General features: G+C 36.3%; 1 protein-coding gene across 1 annotated transcript; it reads left to right on the top strand.

The window, feature by feature from the left end:
* Positions 1–6,063: 6,063 nt before the first annotated feature.
* OTP (orthopedia homeobox) lies at positions 6,064–17,690 on the top strand. The gene is made up of 3 exons (XM_066601882.1): positions 6,064–6,199; positions 7,660–8,063; positions 16,053–17,690. Exons 1-3 carry the CDS (start codon positions 6,163–6,165, stop codon positions 16,572–16,574), a joined length of 963 nt encoding a protein of 320 aa, XP_066457979.1. The 5' UTR covers positions 6,064–6,162; the 3' UTR covers positions 16,575–17,690.
* Positions 17,691–22,886: the final 5,196 nt, after the last annotated feature.

Raw genomic sequence — 22,886 nt, forward strand, 5'->3', positions numbered from 1 at the left:
GCATTTGGTCATGTGAAGAACCCCTAGGTTGAGCAGTGCTGCTGAGAATTACAATCCATTCACATGACACAGTACAAGGTATGTGTGGGTCCACCAGGCAGGGTCTACACTTCTACTATGACCACTATACAGTTGGCACACAACTATACACAAGCAGAGATCTGCTCCATGGGTGACATCTAGTAGATGCTGCTATCTTGCACAGATCCTTTTGATAGCAGATAGCGCTTCCTTCTCAAGCTTCCTTCTTTTCTCCAAGCAAATAGCTCGCACACAAGCTCCTGAGTGTCATTTAGAACGAATTAAAATTGATTATTGTCATCAAGCTAGAAATAGGAAAATGTTAGATCTTTAATTATGAAAGGGGGGCTGGAGGGTCTGCTTAAAATGAACAATCCAGCACTAGAGACCATCAATGGGAATAATCACGTCTTACACTGCAGCAGGATTCTTTCCACTCTTCCTTTAGTGTGTGTTTTTAGAATATTTCTTGATAAGGTCGCTTTCAGATGGGTGAATTTTATTTCTGTATTTGGTCCATGCAATACAGAGCTAATGTACCTCAATGTATCTATTCATATGGTCATATTTTTTCACGGCCATTTTTTCAAAACATAGCATGACCTATTTTTTGTGGTTTGCCTATATATTGCTATTCTTTTCTTTTGGGCAAATACGGATCAGTAGAAAATAAAATAGAGGGAAGCAAATACTGATCAAATACAGATAAGATAAGGTTGTAATGCCATCTTTAACACATTCTGTAATACAGATCCATATTATGGACAAGTTACAATACATTTGCCTGAAACCAGCCTAAGGGCTCAGTCAGACAGGCGCTTTTTGTTGCGCATGTTTTATGCGTTTGCAATTCGCATTTATATAGAACCAATGCTTTTCAAAGGTAGTGGTCACATGTCCGATTTTCACATGCGCATAAAATTTGTACCTACAAAATATAGAACATATGGGTGTCAATGGACGTGGTCACGCATTTTTTTTTTACACACGAAGTGCGATTTTATTTACATGCGAAGATACGCATGTAAAAATGCCCATCTGACTGAGCCCTGAAGTGGAGTCCCAGACACCACCATTATGGTGATCACACACACACACTGTTAGAAGAGAGATTGATAAATAGGTTAGGAGACAGGCAATAGATCTTATAAATGTATACATGAAATGGAGTGAGCAAGGTATATAGAAAGAAAAAGATGGATGCATGGAAAAAAATATAAAATAGCAATGTATGAATAGATTAATTGGATCTGTATATACAAAGATAGATTAGAAAAGATAAAAGCACAATTTAATGAGAAAGAAAGAAAGAAAAAAAGAAAGAAAGATAGAAAAAGAAAGAAAGAAATAAATGAACATATATGTGATAGATAGATAGATAGATAGATAGATAGATAGATAGATAGATAGATAGATAGATAGATAGATAGACGGAAAGACATGTGTCCAAATAAAGCCCAAATTTACACTGCGGAACATTTATCTCTTGATTTTGGGTAGCAGGCAGCAACCGGTTAAGTTGAGGCAGCTGAATATCCCCTCTGTTTATGTTGCCACTGTCAGCAGACCCTCAGCCCTCTACATGGTCAGATCAGGGGCTGAGGATGGATTTTATATCTACTTTAGAACATTTTTCTGTACTTAGTTAAAATGGAACAAAAAATCAAAAGAAAAGAGGGCAGGAAAAAAACGCGGTTTCCTTGCGCCAGGCCCCTGGCAGATCCTCTTGTACAAAATTCAATCTCTATTTTTATGAGTGGCAAACTGTCTAAATAAATTGTATTAGGGGCCGACCAATATATTCTCTAGTAGTTCCCATTGTTCCAGTTCTACATGTGTGTTACAATCTAAAACCTATTTATGGAGCAAAAATCACTGCATCCGTCATAGAAAATCCTGTTATAGTTTGCTTTAAAGTGATTTTTCAAGACACCTCTTACATTTTGATCACTGGTGATAACGCTTGACTTTTCTTATTCTGCACAAATCTACTCTATACTATATCTACTGTACAAATAGATACATAGAAAAATGTGATAGATCATAGATAGATAGATAGATAGATAGATCGATAGATATAGATAGATAAAAAAAATCAGATGATTGCAAATGACGCAGGCTGAAAGACATACATGGCAAATATCTATCTATCTATCTATCTATCTATCTATCTATCTATCTATCTATCTATCTTTAAGCTCTTCACATCTTAAACAATGCTCCCCATGTAAAGACCTACAGACTAGTGTGTTGGCATAGCAGATTGCACATTGCACTGGCTATGAGCCGCTATTACGGGTTGTCTCCCCTCTGCACAGGACTCCCATTTCTCCTCTCATTGTCAGTAGTGCTGGTTGTGGGAGGAGGGGGCACTTTCCCCCTGAAAAGAAATGATTTAGTTTGTTTATAGTAGCAGAAAAATCAAGAGCAATAGAAAAGTGATAAAATGAAGCGCTCTATCAATCACTGGACGGAGGGTAACACAGATTGATCCTCCTCTAATAACACCTTATTGTTATTACTGCTGTCATGTGGCCCACATGTAACTATTACTCCAGGATTTATGGCCTGACCCCAACATTCCTCCGCCTGCATACACACTTTTACCCATCTTACTCTATTATTATTAGTACTACTGTTATTATTATTACTGCTACAAATATCATCACCACAGTGTTTGTTGTTAGAACCATTATCATGATCAGGTATTTTATTTATTCCAATTATTATTATTTTATATTTTTTTTATAATTAGTATTTGTAGTTTAGTAGTATAATAATTATTATGTTTATTGTGTTTTTATTATTAGTAGTATTAATTATTTAAGTAGTGTAGTAGCATAATTAGTGTTTATTATTGTTTTTCTTTATTCGTACTAGTAGAGCATCATTGTTATTATTTAGATTTTTTTTAAATTTCTACTATTATTACTTTTGTTGTTGTTAGATTTAGTAGCAGCATTACTATCATTATTAGTAGTAGTAGTACTGTTGTACTACTATGACTACTTGTCATAGTAACATTACTTGTATTAGCACTACAGTTGTTGTTATAGCAATAATTATTATAACTATTTGCTATTATATACATTACGTCTACACAGCCATATTCACACTTTTTTTATTTAACCGGTTCTATATTTATGAAGTAGAAACCAGAGCTAAAAGTAATGTGAAGTAAAAGGCAAAGAATAAAGACGCCGTAATAAGCAGAGGAAAATTCTCACATGGACCGGGTTTGAAATAATAGTGCAAATAGTAGTGAGCTGTCCAAGGTACTGAAGCGTTCAGGCACAAGATCCCTCCATTAAGATCCGCTGCTGTTAAGATTCTTGCAGGATCTAATTTGAAACGTTGTTTATCTATCTATCTATCTAACTATCTATCTATCGCAATTAGCCCTCTTGTTTGCAGTCCTACGTCAAATAACAGATAACAAGTCTTACTATTCCGGTTCTCCCAATGACAAACCCGGCTCTGCTGCACTGACAAGCTTAACTCTGCCATATCTACACATTCCCTTTCATGCACAGCATAACAATCAACCCCTTTCCCTTTCCTAACTTATTCTCCTGATGCCTCTTTTCTCTGATTTTGCTTTCCACAGAGCCCCCCACCCTTCTATGTGTATCTGCTGACCCTGAGTCCATCTGTAGGTGCCAGGGGGTGATCCATATAGCCCAGTCATTGCAAAAGACAGAACGCAAATGTAAACATGTGGAGGAGCTGAATAAAGGGAGAAAGTGACCAGATCTGCTCTGTCGCCTCCTTTGTTCATCTCTTGTCCAAAAAGACAAGGGGAAGAGCCCCCTGCATCTGCCATCCCAGTGTCAGATCGTGGAGTAACCCTGTGCTTCCCTGTACTATCTCTCTCCTCTTTATACTTATGTGCTAAATGAATATTCTTAATTGCATCACTGTGAGATTAAAAATCAATGTTAATCAAGGGGAGGCTGGTAAGTCTCTGCCTGGCTGGTGCATCGGGCTCAGTGTTCTTGTTGTGCAAATAAAAGGAAGAGACAAGAAAAATCAGCAGAGATGACTTGGAAAGGGCATTGTGCTTTGCCTCAAACACAATTGAAACGGATTGTTTGCAGGCGCATCAGAACTGGTACAGAATTTTGCACTTAATTTCCTCACTTATCATTTACAATAAGAAGCTCTGGGTTTGACAGCCAAGTCTAAACAGTAGTAAATTAGTACAAATTTAGACTGATTTTACTCTAATAATCGTAATAAAAGCTTATAGATTTGGCACTAATTACATAAATGCCTAATGATCTTGAAAATGACTCTGGTTAGAAATATATTGCTAATCTAAACTTTGTTGTTGGCTGGGATTGAAGAATCAGAGCATTAGGGATGCTTGGCTTCCCCTGCTCACAGCGCTGCACATTGCTCCTGCACTTTTCACATATTCAGATGCAAAGAAAGAACATTTAACTCTATTTACTGCATGAAATTGACTTTGTCTATGGAGGATGTTCATGCACAATCTGCAGGAGTGTACAGTGATTTACTAGCAGGAGCACAGGGCTCTACTATATACAAGCACACTCAATGAGGAGGATCTACAGCCCAATGCGATTTACTCCGCTCTGCTCTGCTCATGGCATGAAGTGTGGAAGAAATGTATTTGTTTATCTAAATCAGAATCATTGTAGAAAATCATCATAAATAATAGTAGCAAACACAGACCCGTGTAATGACAAAATACAAGGGGGGAAAGGAGGAATTGTTGAAGGTTAGGACAAAATAGCCAAGTTAACAATGTAAATATAGTTCTGATAAGGAAGATTATGATCTATTTACATTAGACAATAACACTTCTACAGATACTACTCCAGACTGATACTCCAATCACACGGTGCTGTATTGTTCCAGCCCAAATATATCAAATTGTCTCCTAAAAGCATAGACCCAGCTTTAAAATAAAGAGTAGTATATTTAGCAGGCATATATATAGGTAGAAGAGCTAAGTTTGTCATATGTATTTTTTTTCCACAGGGCTGAAGGAAACCTGCCATTTTATGTCTAATTTTATTATTCTATCTATATTAATATGCTTATCTATTTTCTATCAATGTAATCCATATCCAATAATTAATCACCAGTAATCTGTACATATATCATCTAATATCTATATATCTACATACTTATCTATTTTCTATCAATAATCTTTCTATCATCACCTAATACATAAATATACTTTTTTATTTACAATTTTCTGTCAATAATCTATCATCTAATATCTATATACTTATCTATCTATCTATCTATCTATCTATCTGAGGTGGATCTATTGAATGCAAACGTCTGTATCAATAATGATTGTGCATCCAACATTAGTTGTATAAGCATCGGTTAAATGATGCGCTAAATTTTATCTATCAACCTTGATTTAACCCTTAAAGGACCTAATAACTTAACAATAGCAAGCGGGCTGTGTTTTTCTTCTATAATTGATATTAATCGAATTTAGTAGCAAATAAATAATGCTAATCGTAGTTCATTTAGAAAGTAAACATAAATATGACAAATAAGCATGAAACTCAGCTAAAAATATAATTGGACTGGTTCTAATTTAGAAAAATAGTAGTGCTCATTAGCATGATCATCCTGATTTTTATTGCATTCATTTAACGTTACATTCATTGCAAAAACGGTTGAATTTTTAGGAAGGATTCACTTTGATATCAACCAGATTTAGCCTATTATATATGGCACTGTGTATGGTCCAGTGAGTGTTGGCAAGGGTGCCAGGTCCAGATAAGAGGGCACATTTGAAGTGGCAGTGTATAGTAGAGGTCTGGCAGCTGTTGGGACTTGGGCTGAGGCTCCATGGAGGTGCACAGAGCCCCTGCCCCCAGCCTAGAGCAGCAGCACTTGCACTGGGAGCTGAGTCGGTGACATTTGCAGATCGCTCAGTGATTGGTCGCCGGTGGCAGCCCTCACCCAGGCACTAAGCACCTCCCCGCCTCAGTAAAGGACATTATAATGCAGGGGACCCCCCTTTTTAAGCACAAACCGAATTTTCTTTCATTTAGCTTATCTATATCTATCTATCTATTTTTATTTTGCAATCGTTAAGCAGCCGGCAGGATTTGGGGGGGACAGGCTTTCGCCCTGGAGCGGTGCGCGATGCTGTCTCACGCCGACCTCCTGGACGCCCGGCTCGGTGAGTTTGTGCCACCCTTCTCCCCTCCCCAGGAAAGCGTCAATTTGTGCCTGATTCCGCCTTAATGCACTCTAAATGGGCTAATTCCTTCTAAAGTAATTGTGTAGTATTAAAGTTTAATTTGATTTAACTGCAGTCTTATAATACAGGGATGTGGACATCCAAGGAAGCCGCTTGTAATTATATTTACACAGCAAGAACTCCTTACTTGCTTTTTTTTTGCTTCAGATGAGTTGTTTGCTTATCTGTGGATTTTGGCTTCTTTGATTTCAGTGCAGAGCGAGCACAGAGATTCTGAGAGTTTGCTCCATAGTAATGCATCAGCGCTGGTTGCAGTGGGGATAGAAACTTAGTTGATGGAGTTTTTGCAGCTTTTCTGTAGAACATATCCTATGCAAAATATATTTATTTACCTTGCATGTAGTCTACTGCAGCTGTAATAGTGCTGTCCTGCAACTTTAGCATTGTTTGGCATCCTGCAGCTTTAGCAGTTACAGCACCCAGATATTGGCCATACATAGAAATAGTGTATTGTGACTGAAGGATAACTCTATGCCTTTAGGACTGTGGATTGCCAGTGATGCATTGCATTGTGTTGCCTGGCTCTACTAATTTCTAAATGTTATATGTGAGGGTCCATTTATAATATCTTGAATCGCTTTCTGACTGTAGATGGTTGTACACTGGATGCATATGTAAGGGAGTGAGCTTTTCCTTCACCCCTCTTACACGGAAAGGCAGCTTACAGTCAATGTGACACACGACTGATGGCAGTGCCATGCACAACACTAACCACCTGCCTCATTTTTGGCATAGTTGGCAGGATGGCGCCAGCAGTGGCGGCAGAGGGCAGCGAACCCCCACTATGCACATAGGTGCCCGATTGCCCTGGGGAAGGCAATGAAAAAGTATGGGGCATGTAAGAGGGGAGAGTGGGGCTCCGTGCCCCCTTACACAGTGAAGTGACAGCCGCTGTGAGACATGGCCGATGGCTGCACCATACACAACACAAACCACCTGCTCCACATGCAGTTCAATCTATGATGCCTGCATTGTTGTATTGGCTAATGAGGTAATCAGTTGTTCAAATGTTACTTACAGTCCATGTATTATGTCTATATGATGACTTATATTAAAGTTAACTGGTGGGTTAACCCTGGCATAGTGTTGTCTATATTGCAGGTAACTTATGTTGCATCCCTGATATGTTGATATATAGTAGGCAGATTGGTGCCTGGCAAAGTTGCATGAATTCCAGTCTTGTACGACTGCAATCACTGGTAAGGCAATGGTGGTGTCCTAGAAGAGTACTATACAGAACAGTACAACTGCACAGTACTATAGCTTGTTGTATTTCTCTCTGATATGATGATTGGTGGGGTAGATGTTGTATCCCTGGCATCTTACAGTCAGATGCCAGTTCTGAGGCCCCTACTTACATCTCCACTCCTTCTGTACAGGAATGAAGGATGCGGCGGAGCTGCTGGGGCACCGAGAGGCGGTGAAATGCCGCCTTGGAGTGGGTGCCTCGGACTCCGTGCACCCGGGGGATCTGACTGGCAATGCTGACCAGGTAGAGGGCACCACCCTGCTACCCGGGGAAGACATCACCAGCGTTGGATCCAACCAGTCCTCACTGGCTGTCAGCTCCAAAGATCCGGACAAACAGCAGCAACAGCAGAACACCAACCAGTCGGGTCAACAGCAGAGCCAGAACCAGCAGAAGCAGAAAAGGCACCGAACCCGCTTCACCCCGGCACAACTTAATGAGCTGGAGAGGAGCTTCGCCAAGACCCACTACCCAGATATCTTTATGAGGGAAGAGCTGGCACTGAGGATTGGGCTGACAGAGTCCAGAGTACAGGTAAGGGGCAAGCACTCTGCAAGATTTTATCCTTGTCTTTGTATCTGGATACCTCCTTAATATATCATATAACTTAGGAGGTGAGCCAAATATATCATAGATATAATCTCCAATACAAAAAAATTACAATTACTGCACATCTGTAATTTGATCTGGTCAAAACCTCACTAATATAAGAAAATACCATTATGGGCAAAATGCGCTGTCCATAGTGCTGAAATCTGAGCCTTCGTCTATTATGGTGCTAAACCATAGCTACATCTATGACCTGTCCTTCATTTCATATTTAGTTTCAATTACATGTCATAGACTATTTACCAATTTTTACTGTTTCAGTGTAGCAGATCAGGGTGTGTTGTGCCTAAATTAAAAGTTCTGTTGCGCTATCGTATTAACAAACTTTTGCAAATGTAATAGCAGAAGAGAATCTGTAATTAGGTACAACACACCCTGATTATTTCCTAAATTATTTGAATATAGTGATATGTTTGCAATGCATAAGGCGATTAAACAATTTCCCATCTGTATAGTCCAAAGTAATTTAATCCAATGAATTCCTATTCTGTTGCACACTACAATTTCTATCTATTAAAATAATAGTAGAGAGGCGAGAAGAAAAAAAAAGCATCACATGCTCCATTCAGTGTCTGATACTGAAAACAAGTAGCATAAAACCTCCATGAATTGTTGTAAATATTTTTTCCAATTAAATTCAATTTGTATTATTTTTTTTGTCTGTTATTTACAAGTCACTAAGCTTAATTATTGTTTTCGGTATCAAACAGTGAATGAAGCATGTCATGCAATTTTTTGCACACTTTTGTACTATTTCTATGTACTATTTGCCCCGAATCTGCTATTGTTGTTAATAATATACTATCATTTAAAAAATATTTTTAATATATAACAAAGCACTGAATTGTCATGAAATTATAAAACACCTCTCTAAAAATTAACAGTAAACCAACACATATTCGTCAATGACTGTTTTATTATAATAGTAGAAATCTCAGATCACATTTTCGTTTATTTTATTATATTTTATTATCTGCTTTACAAATATTTGTTGCTTCAAAGTATAATTCAATGGAGAATTAAATGTAATAACAAAGTTAATTGCACAAAGAAGTCGTATGCCTGTTCCATGGCCATTATACTACAGCAAGGCTTGTTGTAAGGAGACATATAGTGTAATAAGGGAAGATGACACTCAACCCTATTAACACACTGCCTCATACAAAATATCTGCTATTGGAATATAATGCTCTATTTGCATGAATTTGCATAGATGATAATTGCCGGGAGTTCTTCTGTGCTGCACAGTCTCTTCCTGTGAACAGATTGCCTTACATTTCCTTGTAGTGAGTAAGACATTGAGTGTGATCAGCCCAATTTCTTCTATGTCCTATAAATGTAGGAGGAAAATAAAAATTGTAATAAGAGAGCTAAGAAAATGATGCAGTGTTATTAGCAGCAGATTACACAGCGCGGGGACATTAAAAATAATAATACAGAGATTTATCCTGCAGGAGCATGCCAGGGGCCGCTGTGCCAGCTATAAAAGCCATTCACTTTATGGCTCGCCATTATTAGAAACCAATTCCACTATTATTTATAACCCGGGATGGCTTATTAAGCAGCAATGTGAAAATCATGCAAATGATGCGATCAGATGCAATATAATAAGCATAATCATTAGTCTCTCGCAAGGATTAATTCACTTTCAATATTATATTTACATAAAAAACAGATCAATGAAAAAAAATAGAAGTTCTGTATAATTCCTATGTGGTAAGATTGTCAGACATATAGTGTGTTGGGAATTGGGTGTGAGAGGTCAAGTGGGCCTTGCACACTGAATACGCACCAAATAGGCACAAGCCGACAAGTATAGGTTTGCTTTAAAACAGGACTCTCTACAGAAACAAAAACGACACACGCAAACATCAATATATTTATATTGTATATGTATATATACACGTACATACACACACGTTCATGCACATACATGTGTACGGTACTATACACATGTACACATAATATAAATATGGTGCTGTACACATACACAAAAAACACACATACATACATATATACCTATATTCATACAAGTAGAGGTGTGCAATAAAATTGCATCACATTTTATTCGGTGTTTGATACTAAGTTTTCAAATGTTTAGATTGCTTTCAAATGTTTCTTTTTTTTATTATTTACAACAGTTCAGAGAAGTTTATGCAACTTGCTTACGGTTTTCAGTACCAAGTACCGAATCGAGCGTGTGATGCAATCTTTTTGCAATCCTCTGCGCATGTATATAGAATATATAAATACATTCGTATATGCCGGAATAAGTGCACAATTGTGCCTTATATAAATACATACTCCTGCCTATGTATGTATGCATTTTTGTTTTACCTCCTGTGTATATTTGTCACTTTATCTACCTTGATCTATTATCATCCATAGATTTGTATAGATATATACATTTGAACTGGACATACACACGCACCCCAATGACAAACACTTTGGCAAGTAGAGGCGCGGGTATTTATACCTTATTACATATATTACCTTGTGATTATACTAATTATGCCTAACTGTACAGTTGTGGCATAAATAGATAGAATTTTGAAGATTTGGTTTCCCAGTATTTATTATACTTTTACACACACACACACACACACACACACACACACACACACACACACACACAGAGCTATGGATTTTCCCAGTGCATGAAGTCTGCAGCCCTGTCCCATGAAATGGTCCTGTCAGCTGCCACATCTTAATAGGGGACAGCCGAGGCTTCGTTGTGGCTTTCTAATGGAATGGAGAAATTGCATGTTCTCCTCTCCCTGTACTATTAACGTATAATGAATTCGGCCCCGAGTTCACGGATGGCTGATCGAAATGAACCTGAGATCCCGGCAGCTTTAATACAACTCTCCAGATTTCCTACCAAATCTTCACATTAATCATCTCCAAGAGTAAGATTGCAATGAGGTCTTCATAAAGGTTGTCTGCAGGAATATAATGCAACCCCCTACCCTTCCCTGGCAGCCCTGCTCCTCTCTCCCTTGTGCTATCACCAGTCCATTTACAGTGCACCAATTAAACGGGCAATATATTCTCAAATACCTGTACAGTATGTCTATATTATAGCACTGTGATTCCGTCCCTTCCCCCAACACTTCCAGGTAATGAGAGGATCTCTGCTGGAGCTAAGGAACCCCATCCTTCTCCATCCCCTTCCATAACCACTGCAAGATCAGCTAGGGAATGTCTTCCCCCCTATACAGCAGCATTTCTCATCCTTCTCCCCATTTCCAGCACTTCACATAACGCTCAAGCTGCAGCCATTTGCACTGATGGTTAATGCCTGTGCTATCAGCCCTGATGGATGTGCTGCGCAGCTCTACTAAAGCATGACACATAAAATGATATTTTGTGTCTGCAATTCTACTAATCCTCCAAACATAATGGAGCTGAGTTCTCTATTATTCATGGAATGTTTACATCCTTAATAGCTCCTGCATTCCTCTAATGCTTCCCAATAACTCCTTCTGTCTTGTCTTCAGTCATTAAATACAAAGCAATAGCAACACAATGAGAAAATTGGATTTGATATTGGGATGCAAGCAGATGCTGAAACATAGGCAAGTGCAATGCTTGTGTTCACTGAGAAAACGAACATCATGTTGCACTAACAGGTTAGCCTGAGATTAGATGTACCGTAGATTGTTAGGTGAGCGATCAGATGCACAAACCAACGTTATCATATTTAACTTTTTTACTGTAATTCTGTATATATTATATGACATTAAATGTAGCTATAGTCTACTGAAATACAATTTAGAATATCAACATAATACAATTCACAATTTATTAAAAACAATTTAATAAATAATCATTGCTAATATCCCATTAACATGCACATAACACAACACAACACAACACAACACAGTAGTTAATATTATAACAGTACAAATAATTACTCACTATAGCATTCAGGATAGCACAATAATATAATACATAATATTGTATCCTCTTATCTATTAATAAAATTATCATTAATAATATTAATATAGCTGTTCTAATAGTATAATCATTAATATTCATATGTTTTATTATAGCATATTATAAGTCATATCATTCGTAATATAATTTACATCATGATATCATGTGCTATAAATGCAACATTTCTCATAAAATCATAACAATGCATGCTCATATAACATAGAAATATATTTGTGGGGAAATAACAATCACAGCAATAATAATAACATCTACAGTATGATAAACTAGACAACGTTTATTCTCACAAATAAAAACAGGAAATGACCATTACTATTATTTATTATGATTAATAATTACTGTCATTGTTATCAATCATCATTAAAGAAGCTAACAAAAATAAACAAAGTTTCCCAAAGCTGAAGAACAAAAACATAAAAATTTGAATGATTTTTTTTAAACACTACATTTATTGATTCTTTACTATAAAACCCTGCAACAAATAATTAAGACACTTTACAATTATATATATATATATATATATATATATATATATATATATATATATATATATAACATTATCTACAAAATAAGTGTATATAAGCAATACATGAAAGTATATTCTGCACTGTATATGAACAAAGACGATGATAATGTAAACTTAGACTGAGAGAAACAGAAATGAGAAAGAATACTCTCCGGGATACAAATAGGAAAAGAAAGGAGAAAGTAAGAAAAGAGATACTTTATTTGACAACTGAAGATAATGTTGGACTCTTCGCAATTTTAAATGAATTTTGTGTGGGCAAGTTATTGGGGAAATATAAACGATGAAACGGAAGCGAATTACATGCCTGCGTTTTATTATTATTATGATTATTTACATTTTTGCCATACATTTTTTATCAATCAACCAGTATGAATGGGACAACTGTTACAATCATTCAGGTCGGATGTTCAGAATCAGATGTCTACTACGAAAATATGCAAAATGTAATAAAAATTGGACCTGGAATTTTCATTATAAAATGTAGGTTATAAAAACAAAGAAAAATATTAATAATGCGGTTTCCTAAACAGACAAATCATATAGTAATTTTTAGCAAAAATCTATAAATATTTTAAATCATGGTCTTAAAATAGACAGTAAAGGAGGCTGAAAAGGACTACAAAAGAAAGGTGTGCAGAATATACAGATGCACGGAGCTACATTTGTAACAACACCGTCATTTTCCATGACCTTCTGTACAAATTGGAGTTAAATAACAAACTCAGCTCTTATACATATCAACGGAACATTCATAAACAACACTTAGTACAGAGTATTCCTACTATTAATATTATTATCTTAATCTTTCATAGATCCATTCATTGCATCTATGGCAGAACAATACAGACGTAAAACACACTCTTAAAATCCATGTATTTAATAATAACAGAACAAATATACAATATATAAAAGACGTATGAGAGGTACCTGACTAATACATCCATTTTGTTTTTAGGCTATTTCTTCAGTTTATTAATATGATCTGCAGTATTCTCGACATTGGACATTATAATATCATATCACACCTCAATGTCCAGACTAGGTCAAATGTATTCATGAGATCAGATTTAGAACAAAGTGTGTACGTGTGCCCCTTAAATATATTCCTGACCCCCAGGTGTCCAGTGCCATCCCACTGCCGCCCTTATGAGTTGCAGGATGCTTATACCGGGTGAGGAGAGGGAAATGGTATTTGGACAAATGTTATGTGTGGTAAGATGGTAGCAAAACCTGGGGACAGGCACTTCTTGAAATACATACAGTATCACACTTTCGAGCAGCATAAATACTATTCATTAGGCAATTTATGATAAAATATAATGCAATATACATTACCGATATCATGTTATAATAGTTATATTATTTATTATAACATAATACATTAGGGTTGTGCACATTTTATTTTAGAATTTTGCATTGCCAATACAATATATTTTTGACAGTGAACATACTTAATGCAACATGTACATTCCAATATAGAAAAGAATGAGGCAGCAATGTATTATTTCTGCATATACTAAATGCTCAAAGCTATAACACACAAATTCCTTTTATCTATTGTAATTATTATTAATTATTATTAATCTCAATTCATCTAGGATCGAGCTATCTATCTATCTATCTAATATCTATCTATCTCATATCTATCTATCTATCTATCTATCTATCTCATATCTATCTATCTATCTATCTATCTATCTATCTATCTATCTATCTATCTATCTATCTATCTATCTATCTATCTATCTATCTATCTATCTATCTATCTATCTCATAACAACAACACTTCCATGGTTTGCAATGCTGTTGTTCAATAGTGAGCGGCATACAGCACAATAGAGCTGTAGGTGCTTTCCACCATTTCCCTCTGCTGAGGCTTATACATTCAGCACCATGTGCTGTCCAGCACAGGGTCTGGTTTGCATGGACTGGGACCTTCTCACCTATCACAATGATCTTATGATTGTATTTATTTACTACTTATTAAATATGTTACATTGTGATACCACAGGCTTAATAATTAGACAACAACAAAAATAATAACAATAACAATCTTTATATAGTGCCAACATATTCCAAAAAGCTTTACAATTCAGGGAAATCATTGACCCCTCAGTCGACCCATGCTTACTATGCATTCACAGTCTGATATAATAAGAATAAAATTATTATTTGTTATTTAACCCACTCAAATCCACTATCTGTATATATATATATACATATATATATATATATATATATATATATATATATATATATATATAATGTACTAATTGTAGATGCACCATGCACCTAGGACGTATATATACGTCCTTCATTTTCTCAGTGTGTAGACTTCTGCTAGTAAAGGCATTAGTTCAGCACTTTGTCTGTTTAATCCTAATGAAGTGATAGGTAGTTGAAATGATCAGCTCTTGGCCATGAAAGTGAGGCGCATAGCAGTTAAAGCGAGCCAAATTACCAGCTAATGGCAGGAGATACTCAAAAATAAAAATAGGGACCTTTGTTCCTAAGTATTATGGCGTAGACCAAAAGTAGTGGGGTACATGGTTCCTATTTATTATAATGATGAAATAGGTTAATTAAAGTTCCCATATTAATTATAGTTATATACAAGAGTCCAATAAAATTATGTTTTTTTGCATATATTTAGTTTTTCAAATTTATGACATCGAATAAAAAATAGAACAAATGAAGAAAGTTTGAATGTCATACTATTTCTGTCCATTTTTCTCTATATACCGTGTTTCCCCGAAAATAAGACAGTGTCTTATATTAATTTTTGTTCAAAAAGGTTTAACTTTTTACATGTATAGCTGCCTGGACACTATTTAAATTGACTTTTTAAATTAACTGTTAGCAGGGCTTAATTTTGGAGTAGGGCTTATATTTCAAGTATCCTCAAAAAGCCTAGAAAATAATTTTGTATCCTCAAAAATTCTGGAAAATCATGCTATGTCTTATTTTCAGGGAAACAGGGTAGAACATGCAACTAAAAGATACTAGCCCTGGCCTAGAACCATACAAAAGCCCAATTTATCCTGCAAAAAAAATTAAAAAAATTAAGAATGAAATAAAACTTTTCTACCCTGTGAATGTATTGTTTGGAAAATATGAAATGGTAATTTGGACATTTAAGCAAAAAAGGCCTTAGTCAGGGAGGGGTTAGTGTGAGCCTGAACTGATATGCTTTTCTATCTTATGTACGTAAATTCTGATTTCCTACTAAGTCTTATAGGCTAAGTCATTCATCATATGCACTGTGGTTATTTATAAAATGAGTCATTAAAGGCGATGATAATTTTCCTTTAGGACAATGCTGTTTTTACATATCCATTCCTTTGTGCAGCAGTTACAGAAATTCAGATGTGGGAATTATATGACAATACTGATGACAATAATGCAGTTCTGTCTCTTGTACCTTTCAGGTCTGGTTTCAGAACAGACGTGCTAAGTGGAAGAAGCGCAAGAAGACTACCAATGTGTTCCGCGCACCTGGCACGCTGTTACCCACACCAGGATTGCCCCAATTTCCATCAGCTGCAGCTGCAGCGGCAGCAGCCATGGGCGATAGCCTGTGCTCTTTCCATGCCAATGATACTCGCTGGGCCACAGCCGGAATGGGGGTCTCTCAACTCCCATTGCCTCCATCTCTTGGAAGGCAACAAGCAATGGCGCAATCTTTGTCTCAGTGCAGCCTGGCAGCAGGTCCCCCACCCAGTTCAATGGGGTTGTCCAATATGGGTTCCAATGGCGGAGGGCTGCAGTCACACTTATACCAGTCCGCCTTCCCTGGCATGGTGCCCACGTCATTGCAGGGTCCCGGCAACGTGTCAGGTTCCCCGCAACTCTGCAGCTCCCCGGACAGCAGTGATGTGTGGAGGGGAACGAGCATTGCCTCCTTGCGACGCAAAGCACTTGAGCACACAGTCTCCATGAGCTTTACTTAATACCCCCTGTTTCCCTCCTGTCCTTCTCTGCTCTGCCCATTCATCCATCCACAGTCCCCAGGAAACCCAGCAGTGGCTCAGTGACTGGAAAAATCACCCTTAAATATGTACCTAATAGGTTAGTGGTGGCAACAACTTGACCAGGGATCTTCTATACTTATATCCAATTCAGCAGCTGACCATGAAAATACAAGAAACCCCCCAAAACAACACTAGCCATTAGACCTTATAACTTATTTATTGGTCACTAAAATGAAAAATTATATATATGTAGAAGACATTAGCCCAGTATGACCTGATGGCACTATGTAGACAAAGGTTGCTGAGAAGAAGCTGATATACAGTAAGCATGATTTGTCTCCTTTGTGAATCATTGTCCATATTGTTGGTTATACTGGGTTAACATTGGCCAGGATGGATCTAGGGGTAGTTTTGATATGTGAATTGGTTAAGCCCTTTAACTTCCCTTTACCCATGTAATTTCACAGCCATCACTTCATCTTCCCCAACCTCTCTGCAATGGGCTTACAAAAGAAATCCATTTTAAGCACAATTGTTCTTTCTATATGTAGATTGTCCACAGATGGATTTCTTTTGTGAGAAGGTCAGTGACACCTACTTCTCTCATAGGAGAAACCAAGCCCGTTTTGTAAAACTTTTTATTTCCTACAGATAATAATATTCTGTCTTATTTCCTTTTCTAGAGGCAAAAAGCACTTTTCTGACGATTAGCTGGCAGATTGCCTTTTTAGTCCTTTAAAGCATTGCTGATGTCACTTGTGCCTGCAGACTCAGCAGGTGAATGAGTGGCATCCTCTTGGCACATGTAATTTCTCAATCCTGGACTTTGTACAGAAAACTAATCAGCTTTTCTGCATGTGCTGGTCAAATACACTTACAGAGAGTGGAGGCTATTTCTAATGAATGAACAAAGAAAATGTGAGATAGGATGTTTTGTGTAGATAAAGCATTCTTGTTCTATACTGGTCACATTGTGATATGTTTTAACTTATTGTCTGTGCTAATTTATTGATTTTAAGTTCTTTTTTTCTTAAATGTTCAAGCAAATATGAACCCTATGATTTGACATTTTCTTGACAAGTTTATATCAATTTAATTAATGTAAATGACAAATAAAATCATTTTCAGTATGTGAGCTGGACAATGCGTCATTATGTCAACTTAGGTGTAACTGTTCTGTATGTGATTGTGTGGAGACAGAATGGCAACTTGCAAAGGAAATTCTGATTATTGCAAAAGACATGATATACAATGTTTCATTTTTTGGAGGAAATGGAGGGTAAGGAAATGAACTTTTCCACGTGGCCTGTAGGGGAGCTGTGATTTCAAACCCTAAGGGAATGTGCCATCAGAAAGTTACCTATCATATAAATCACACGTTAGACATAATTGTTAAGAATTTTTGGTGATTTCTTTAATTTTTCGGTCACAATCTATATTTAAAAAAGAAATCCTAACATCCTGCACTGTTCACACTAAGCACAGAGCCTAATAAAAGGCTTCCTTATCTGTATAGAAAACTTCTCACTAAAATCACAAACAGGATTACACTGAAAGGTAAACAACTATATGTAGATAACACAGGATCCTCCATTCACAATTGGTGATAAGTTGTGACGATCTACTTCCCCTTACTGTAAAATGACCTCTGCACAGGTCACAGAACATGTCTAGAACAGTTTTCCTGAAAGTCAATGGCTCTTCTTCTGTCCACTGTGTGAATAGCCCATGAAGCTGCTGTAAAGCATTGCTGTAAATGTTGTTAAATGCAATTCAAGCAAGATGGCCACCACCAGAGTCATGTATAATCAACAGAATAAAATCATTCTACAATGAGAAAAATTAAAAACGGATTAGAAAATTTTAACATGTTTCTCTATGGTTTTAAATAATAATTAAAAATGGTGATATAGTCATTTAAAATTAACTTTTCTATTTGGGTTTTAGCGGAGCTGCAGCTATCAGATCCTTAAAAGCTGCGTCAGAATAGCACACTCTTAACAGAGAATATTTATATTGTTTCATTTGAAGTGCATTTTATATCTAAAATATGGTAATTTTGCCTGAGTGATACTGATTAATATTGCAACCTACTATTACATATGTAGCATATTGCACTTGCCTTTTATGATTTCTAGACTCCTTAAAGCAGAACCAAACTAAAAGCACAAATTAAACAGTAACTAGTTATATAAAAAAAAGTCTTAATATTATAATTCACAAAATGTACCTTAACTGCTCTAGAGCTCTTTATAATATGATACAAAGTAGTGATCATGGGGGTAGATCTCTTAAAGGTCTCTTGTCTGTAATCCAAGTAAAGTAATAAGTTTCTTCACAGTCTGAAATGGCTGATTGCAGAGAATAATAAAAATATAATAAAATACAAGGAATGAAAACAATCAAGTAATAAGAACTAGAGATCCCATTTTAGTTATAGCCATTGCATGACACAACTGTCATAGTCTTTTATTAATGGAAACATGTTGACTGCTATTATAGCTAGAAAGTATTTTCCTTTTTGCAGAATTGCAGCCTTGCTGTAAGGCAAGACAAGTAAAATAAGATGGAAATCAGGAAAAATTATATTGAAGAAAAAGAAGATTTTTGTATTTCAGACAAATATGTAGAAATAAATATATTGGTCTATAACAATGATAGGAAAGCACTAATGGAAATATAAAAGAATACTAGAGATGCTTAGATTTCTATGGAAATAGATTGCTATTGTAGCCATAAAGGTGTTTCCTAGTTGGTAACTATTGATGGCCTTTCCTCAGGATAGGCCACTAATATAAGATCGGCGGGAATCCATTATTTAGGATCCCCACTAATCAGTTCACAGGGCCGGAGCATTTAGATACTGAGCTGATATCTACAGGAAGCAGACAACTTTGTTCCCACTGTAGTGGCCAAGCTTGGTATTGCAGGCCCAGTTCCCACTGAGATGAATAGGAACTTTGCCTGTAATACAAATCCTAGCCACTGTAGTAAGATCAGAGCTGTCTGTTTCCTGCAGATATCCGGCCAGGTGAACTACTGATTGGCAGGGGGGTCGGACGACAGCCCATCTGCTATTGATAACCTATCCTAACTCTTGTTGCAACAATAGTTTACAACTGGACAATTTCTTTAAATCTGACAAAAATGTTTAACATTGGTCACTTTAAAATATTTTTAGCAAAACGTGCAAAATTTTTCTATTTATAATGTCCAAATAATCTAATTTCATTAATTTACCGATAACTTTATAGTAAAAACACAAATAAATAGATTATGGAAATAAAGTCGCATTATACTGCTATTTAAAATATGACACATTGCTCTGCATTCCACCTGGTTTACTGCTGATAAAATGTAAGTCCCATAATGTTTTACACAACATGTTAAAATATATCATATGATCCATCCCAGGACATACAATAAATTACATAACAAGTATGCTAAAAATGATAGTTTTAAAAATATTTTTTTGACGTTAAATAACAATAAACAAGGAAATATAAATAGAATGTTAGGGCTACAGAAAGCTTTATAGTCCAGCCTGGATCTAATTAAGAAGGCTTGAAGCAGGTTGCCCTTTGTAAATTATTCTTAACCCCTTCCTCCTCCATCACACTCTCAGATATTTTTATTTTGAAAATCCTCTACTTTTAAGTGTAGGACAAATACTAAGACTAAAGAAAAGAAAAATAACAATGATTATTGGGGAAATATATGTAGAAATTTACCTCCTTGCACAAATTCTCAGATCTTCAGAATTCATTTCTTTAGATACTCAACGGAAAGAAGAGACTAGAGCATCCAATGTGTATAAGTACTGGTAAATATGGACTAAAATGTTAATATATTGGATGCGTGGGTCTCTCATTCCATTTTCATGCAAAAGAGATCAAACCCGCAGCACCAAAAAAAACCTTTCTAGGTCAGGCTCAAAAATGCACGCCAGACAAGGAGTCCAAACCAGGTAAGCTCCAATCAAGGATCATCCAGTAAATGAAGTAGCCGGCAGCATAAGTGGATGAAAATAAATAGTTCCTTTATTGCCCCATTACCATGACAGCAACGTTTCGGCCATACTGACCTTCTTCATTCCATTGTTCATAGGGTCCCTAGAAGCAGTGTTATCAATTTTTCCAGGGAAGATGTCAGTCTGAGATGCAACACTGCAGGACTGTGTTGCTCATAATGCAATACAGTTTCCTATTTGGATCGTATCACAATAACCATGTTCATGACCCTTAAATCTTTTGATGGATTGGTTTCATTACAGATTTACATCCTCTGGTAATTCATCATCAGCACACTATGTATCAAATATAAAGTCTTTTATAATGACTTTATTTCTGCATTTGGAGTATTAGGGTAAAATCACTAATACAGTCTAAGTAGACTCTGATTGTCAAATAGGAAACAGCTGTACACAAATGTAGTCAAAAACAGAAAAAAACATATCCAGACATATTGTGCTATCAATATACACTCATCTATATTCTAGCACTTCTATGGTCCTATGTACTGAGTAGTGTTGAGCAATTATTGAAATAATCAGATTTATCACTCCTGGTCAAAAACAATTGTGAATCAGGACTCCCAATTATGACTTCCATTAAAATCATTAGGAGTAAAAATCTGTTTGTCCTCCTTGAACAACACTGGTGCACAACCCAGTGGTTAGCACTGCTTACTTGCAGTAGTGGGGTCCCAGGTTCAAATCCACGTCAAGGTTAGATTTAAACTGTTTGCCATTGGCTATCTCATTAAAGGGGTTTTGCCATAAAAACAAGTTACCCCTATTCATAGCATAGGGGATAAATTGCTGATTAGTGGGGGTTCAACCATTGAGACTCCCACTGATCCCAAGAATGAGGGTCCACCAAAACTAGCATTACATTAATTTCAATTGGGACCACCTAAGATAGCAGAGCATTTGAAATGTGCCTCATTAAAATCAATGGATCGCCGGTGGGAATGTGTGAACACCGCTCTACTCATGTGGGGATGTTCTGAAGCCCTGTTCTCAGGATTGTTGGCAGTCGGATCCCCAATAATCAGCAAGTTATCTCCTATTCTTTCATTGTAATCCTGCCTGTGAGGACAATGAGATGACTGCTCATAAGCGGATCAGGGATCAGAATGAAAACTGCAAGACTTCAGGATGTTTTAAAGAATATATATAGTAATATGGAGAATTTAAAAAATCATCTAAAATTCTTGAAAAATAGATTTAACATAAAAAAGTTGATTTAAACAATACAGTAGGTCATTTTCTGATGGGACTTTCTTTTAAAAAAAAAGCACTTATAAAGTGTACCATCTTCTTTTCTCAATTATGATTTCATATTTATTGACTCTGAATATAATAGGTATGGACACACAAACAGGAAAAAAAATATCAAGAAGTCAATCCAGTCTGCACATTTACGTGTTTTTAGTTCTTGCTAAATATTTATTTTTACATTTCATAATTATATATTTTTTGTTTCATTTGTATCATGTTCTCTGTTCTACCAAGATTTATATTTATCACAGGCAAGTTTCAATGGAAATGTATCATTAGAAGATTACATATATATAAATATATTTTTGGTTTATTTTTTTTTTTTTATTTCCCTTAAAAAATATTGAAATCTTCCAGTTTTTCCATTAAAACAGAGACAATAGGCTAACATTTTAATGTCATATTTTGTAAACACGTTTGGAATATGTGCCAAGAAAGTGCATACATCGAATGTAGACCTCTTTTATTTACTTTTTAAACAATGTTTTTATTTGGTGAATGTAAACCGCTTTTGACCTGAAGGAATTGACCCAACAGAGGCCAAAAGAGTGTCAGTGTGGCATGTGCCAGCATGGAAAAACAGAGCATACAGCGTTTCCCTATAAAGTGGGCCCCCACAAAATTATACCACGTAGTATGTGTATTTTTCCCCCAAATAAATTTTTATTGAAAGAAAAGCACGTGAACAAGTCAAGTCAATTGTCCAATACATTAGAAACAAATATTAACATTTACCCATTCATTCTCTAATGGACATACTTTTGATTCTGCAGACTTCTTTCTTTTAACTCAGAGCAGCTCAGTTAACATTAACTTAACTTAACCTTGGGGTGGGGTGGAATATGGAGTGTGGGGGGGGGGATGGTGGGAGGGTGAGGAAGGATCTGATTGGGGTAGGTGGTGCAGTAGTTACATAGTGTTCAGCATATATGTACAACTTTCCCAGACTAATATATTGCTGACTTAAACAAAACTTCTTTAATGATTAGCAGCCAGTGCCCTTTTGCCCG

Source organism: Eleutherodactylus coqui, chromosome 5 (genome assembly GCF_035609145.1).
Source record: "Eleutherodactylus coqui strain aEleCoq1 chromosome 5, aEleCoq1.hap1, whole genome shotgun sequence".
In the NCBI taxonomy this organism is placed as follows: Eukaryota; Metazoa; Chordata; class Amphibia; order Anura; family Eleutherodactylidae; genus Eleutherodactylus; species Eleutherodactylus coqui.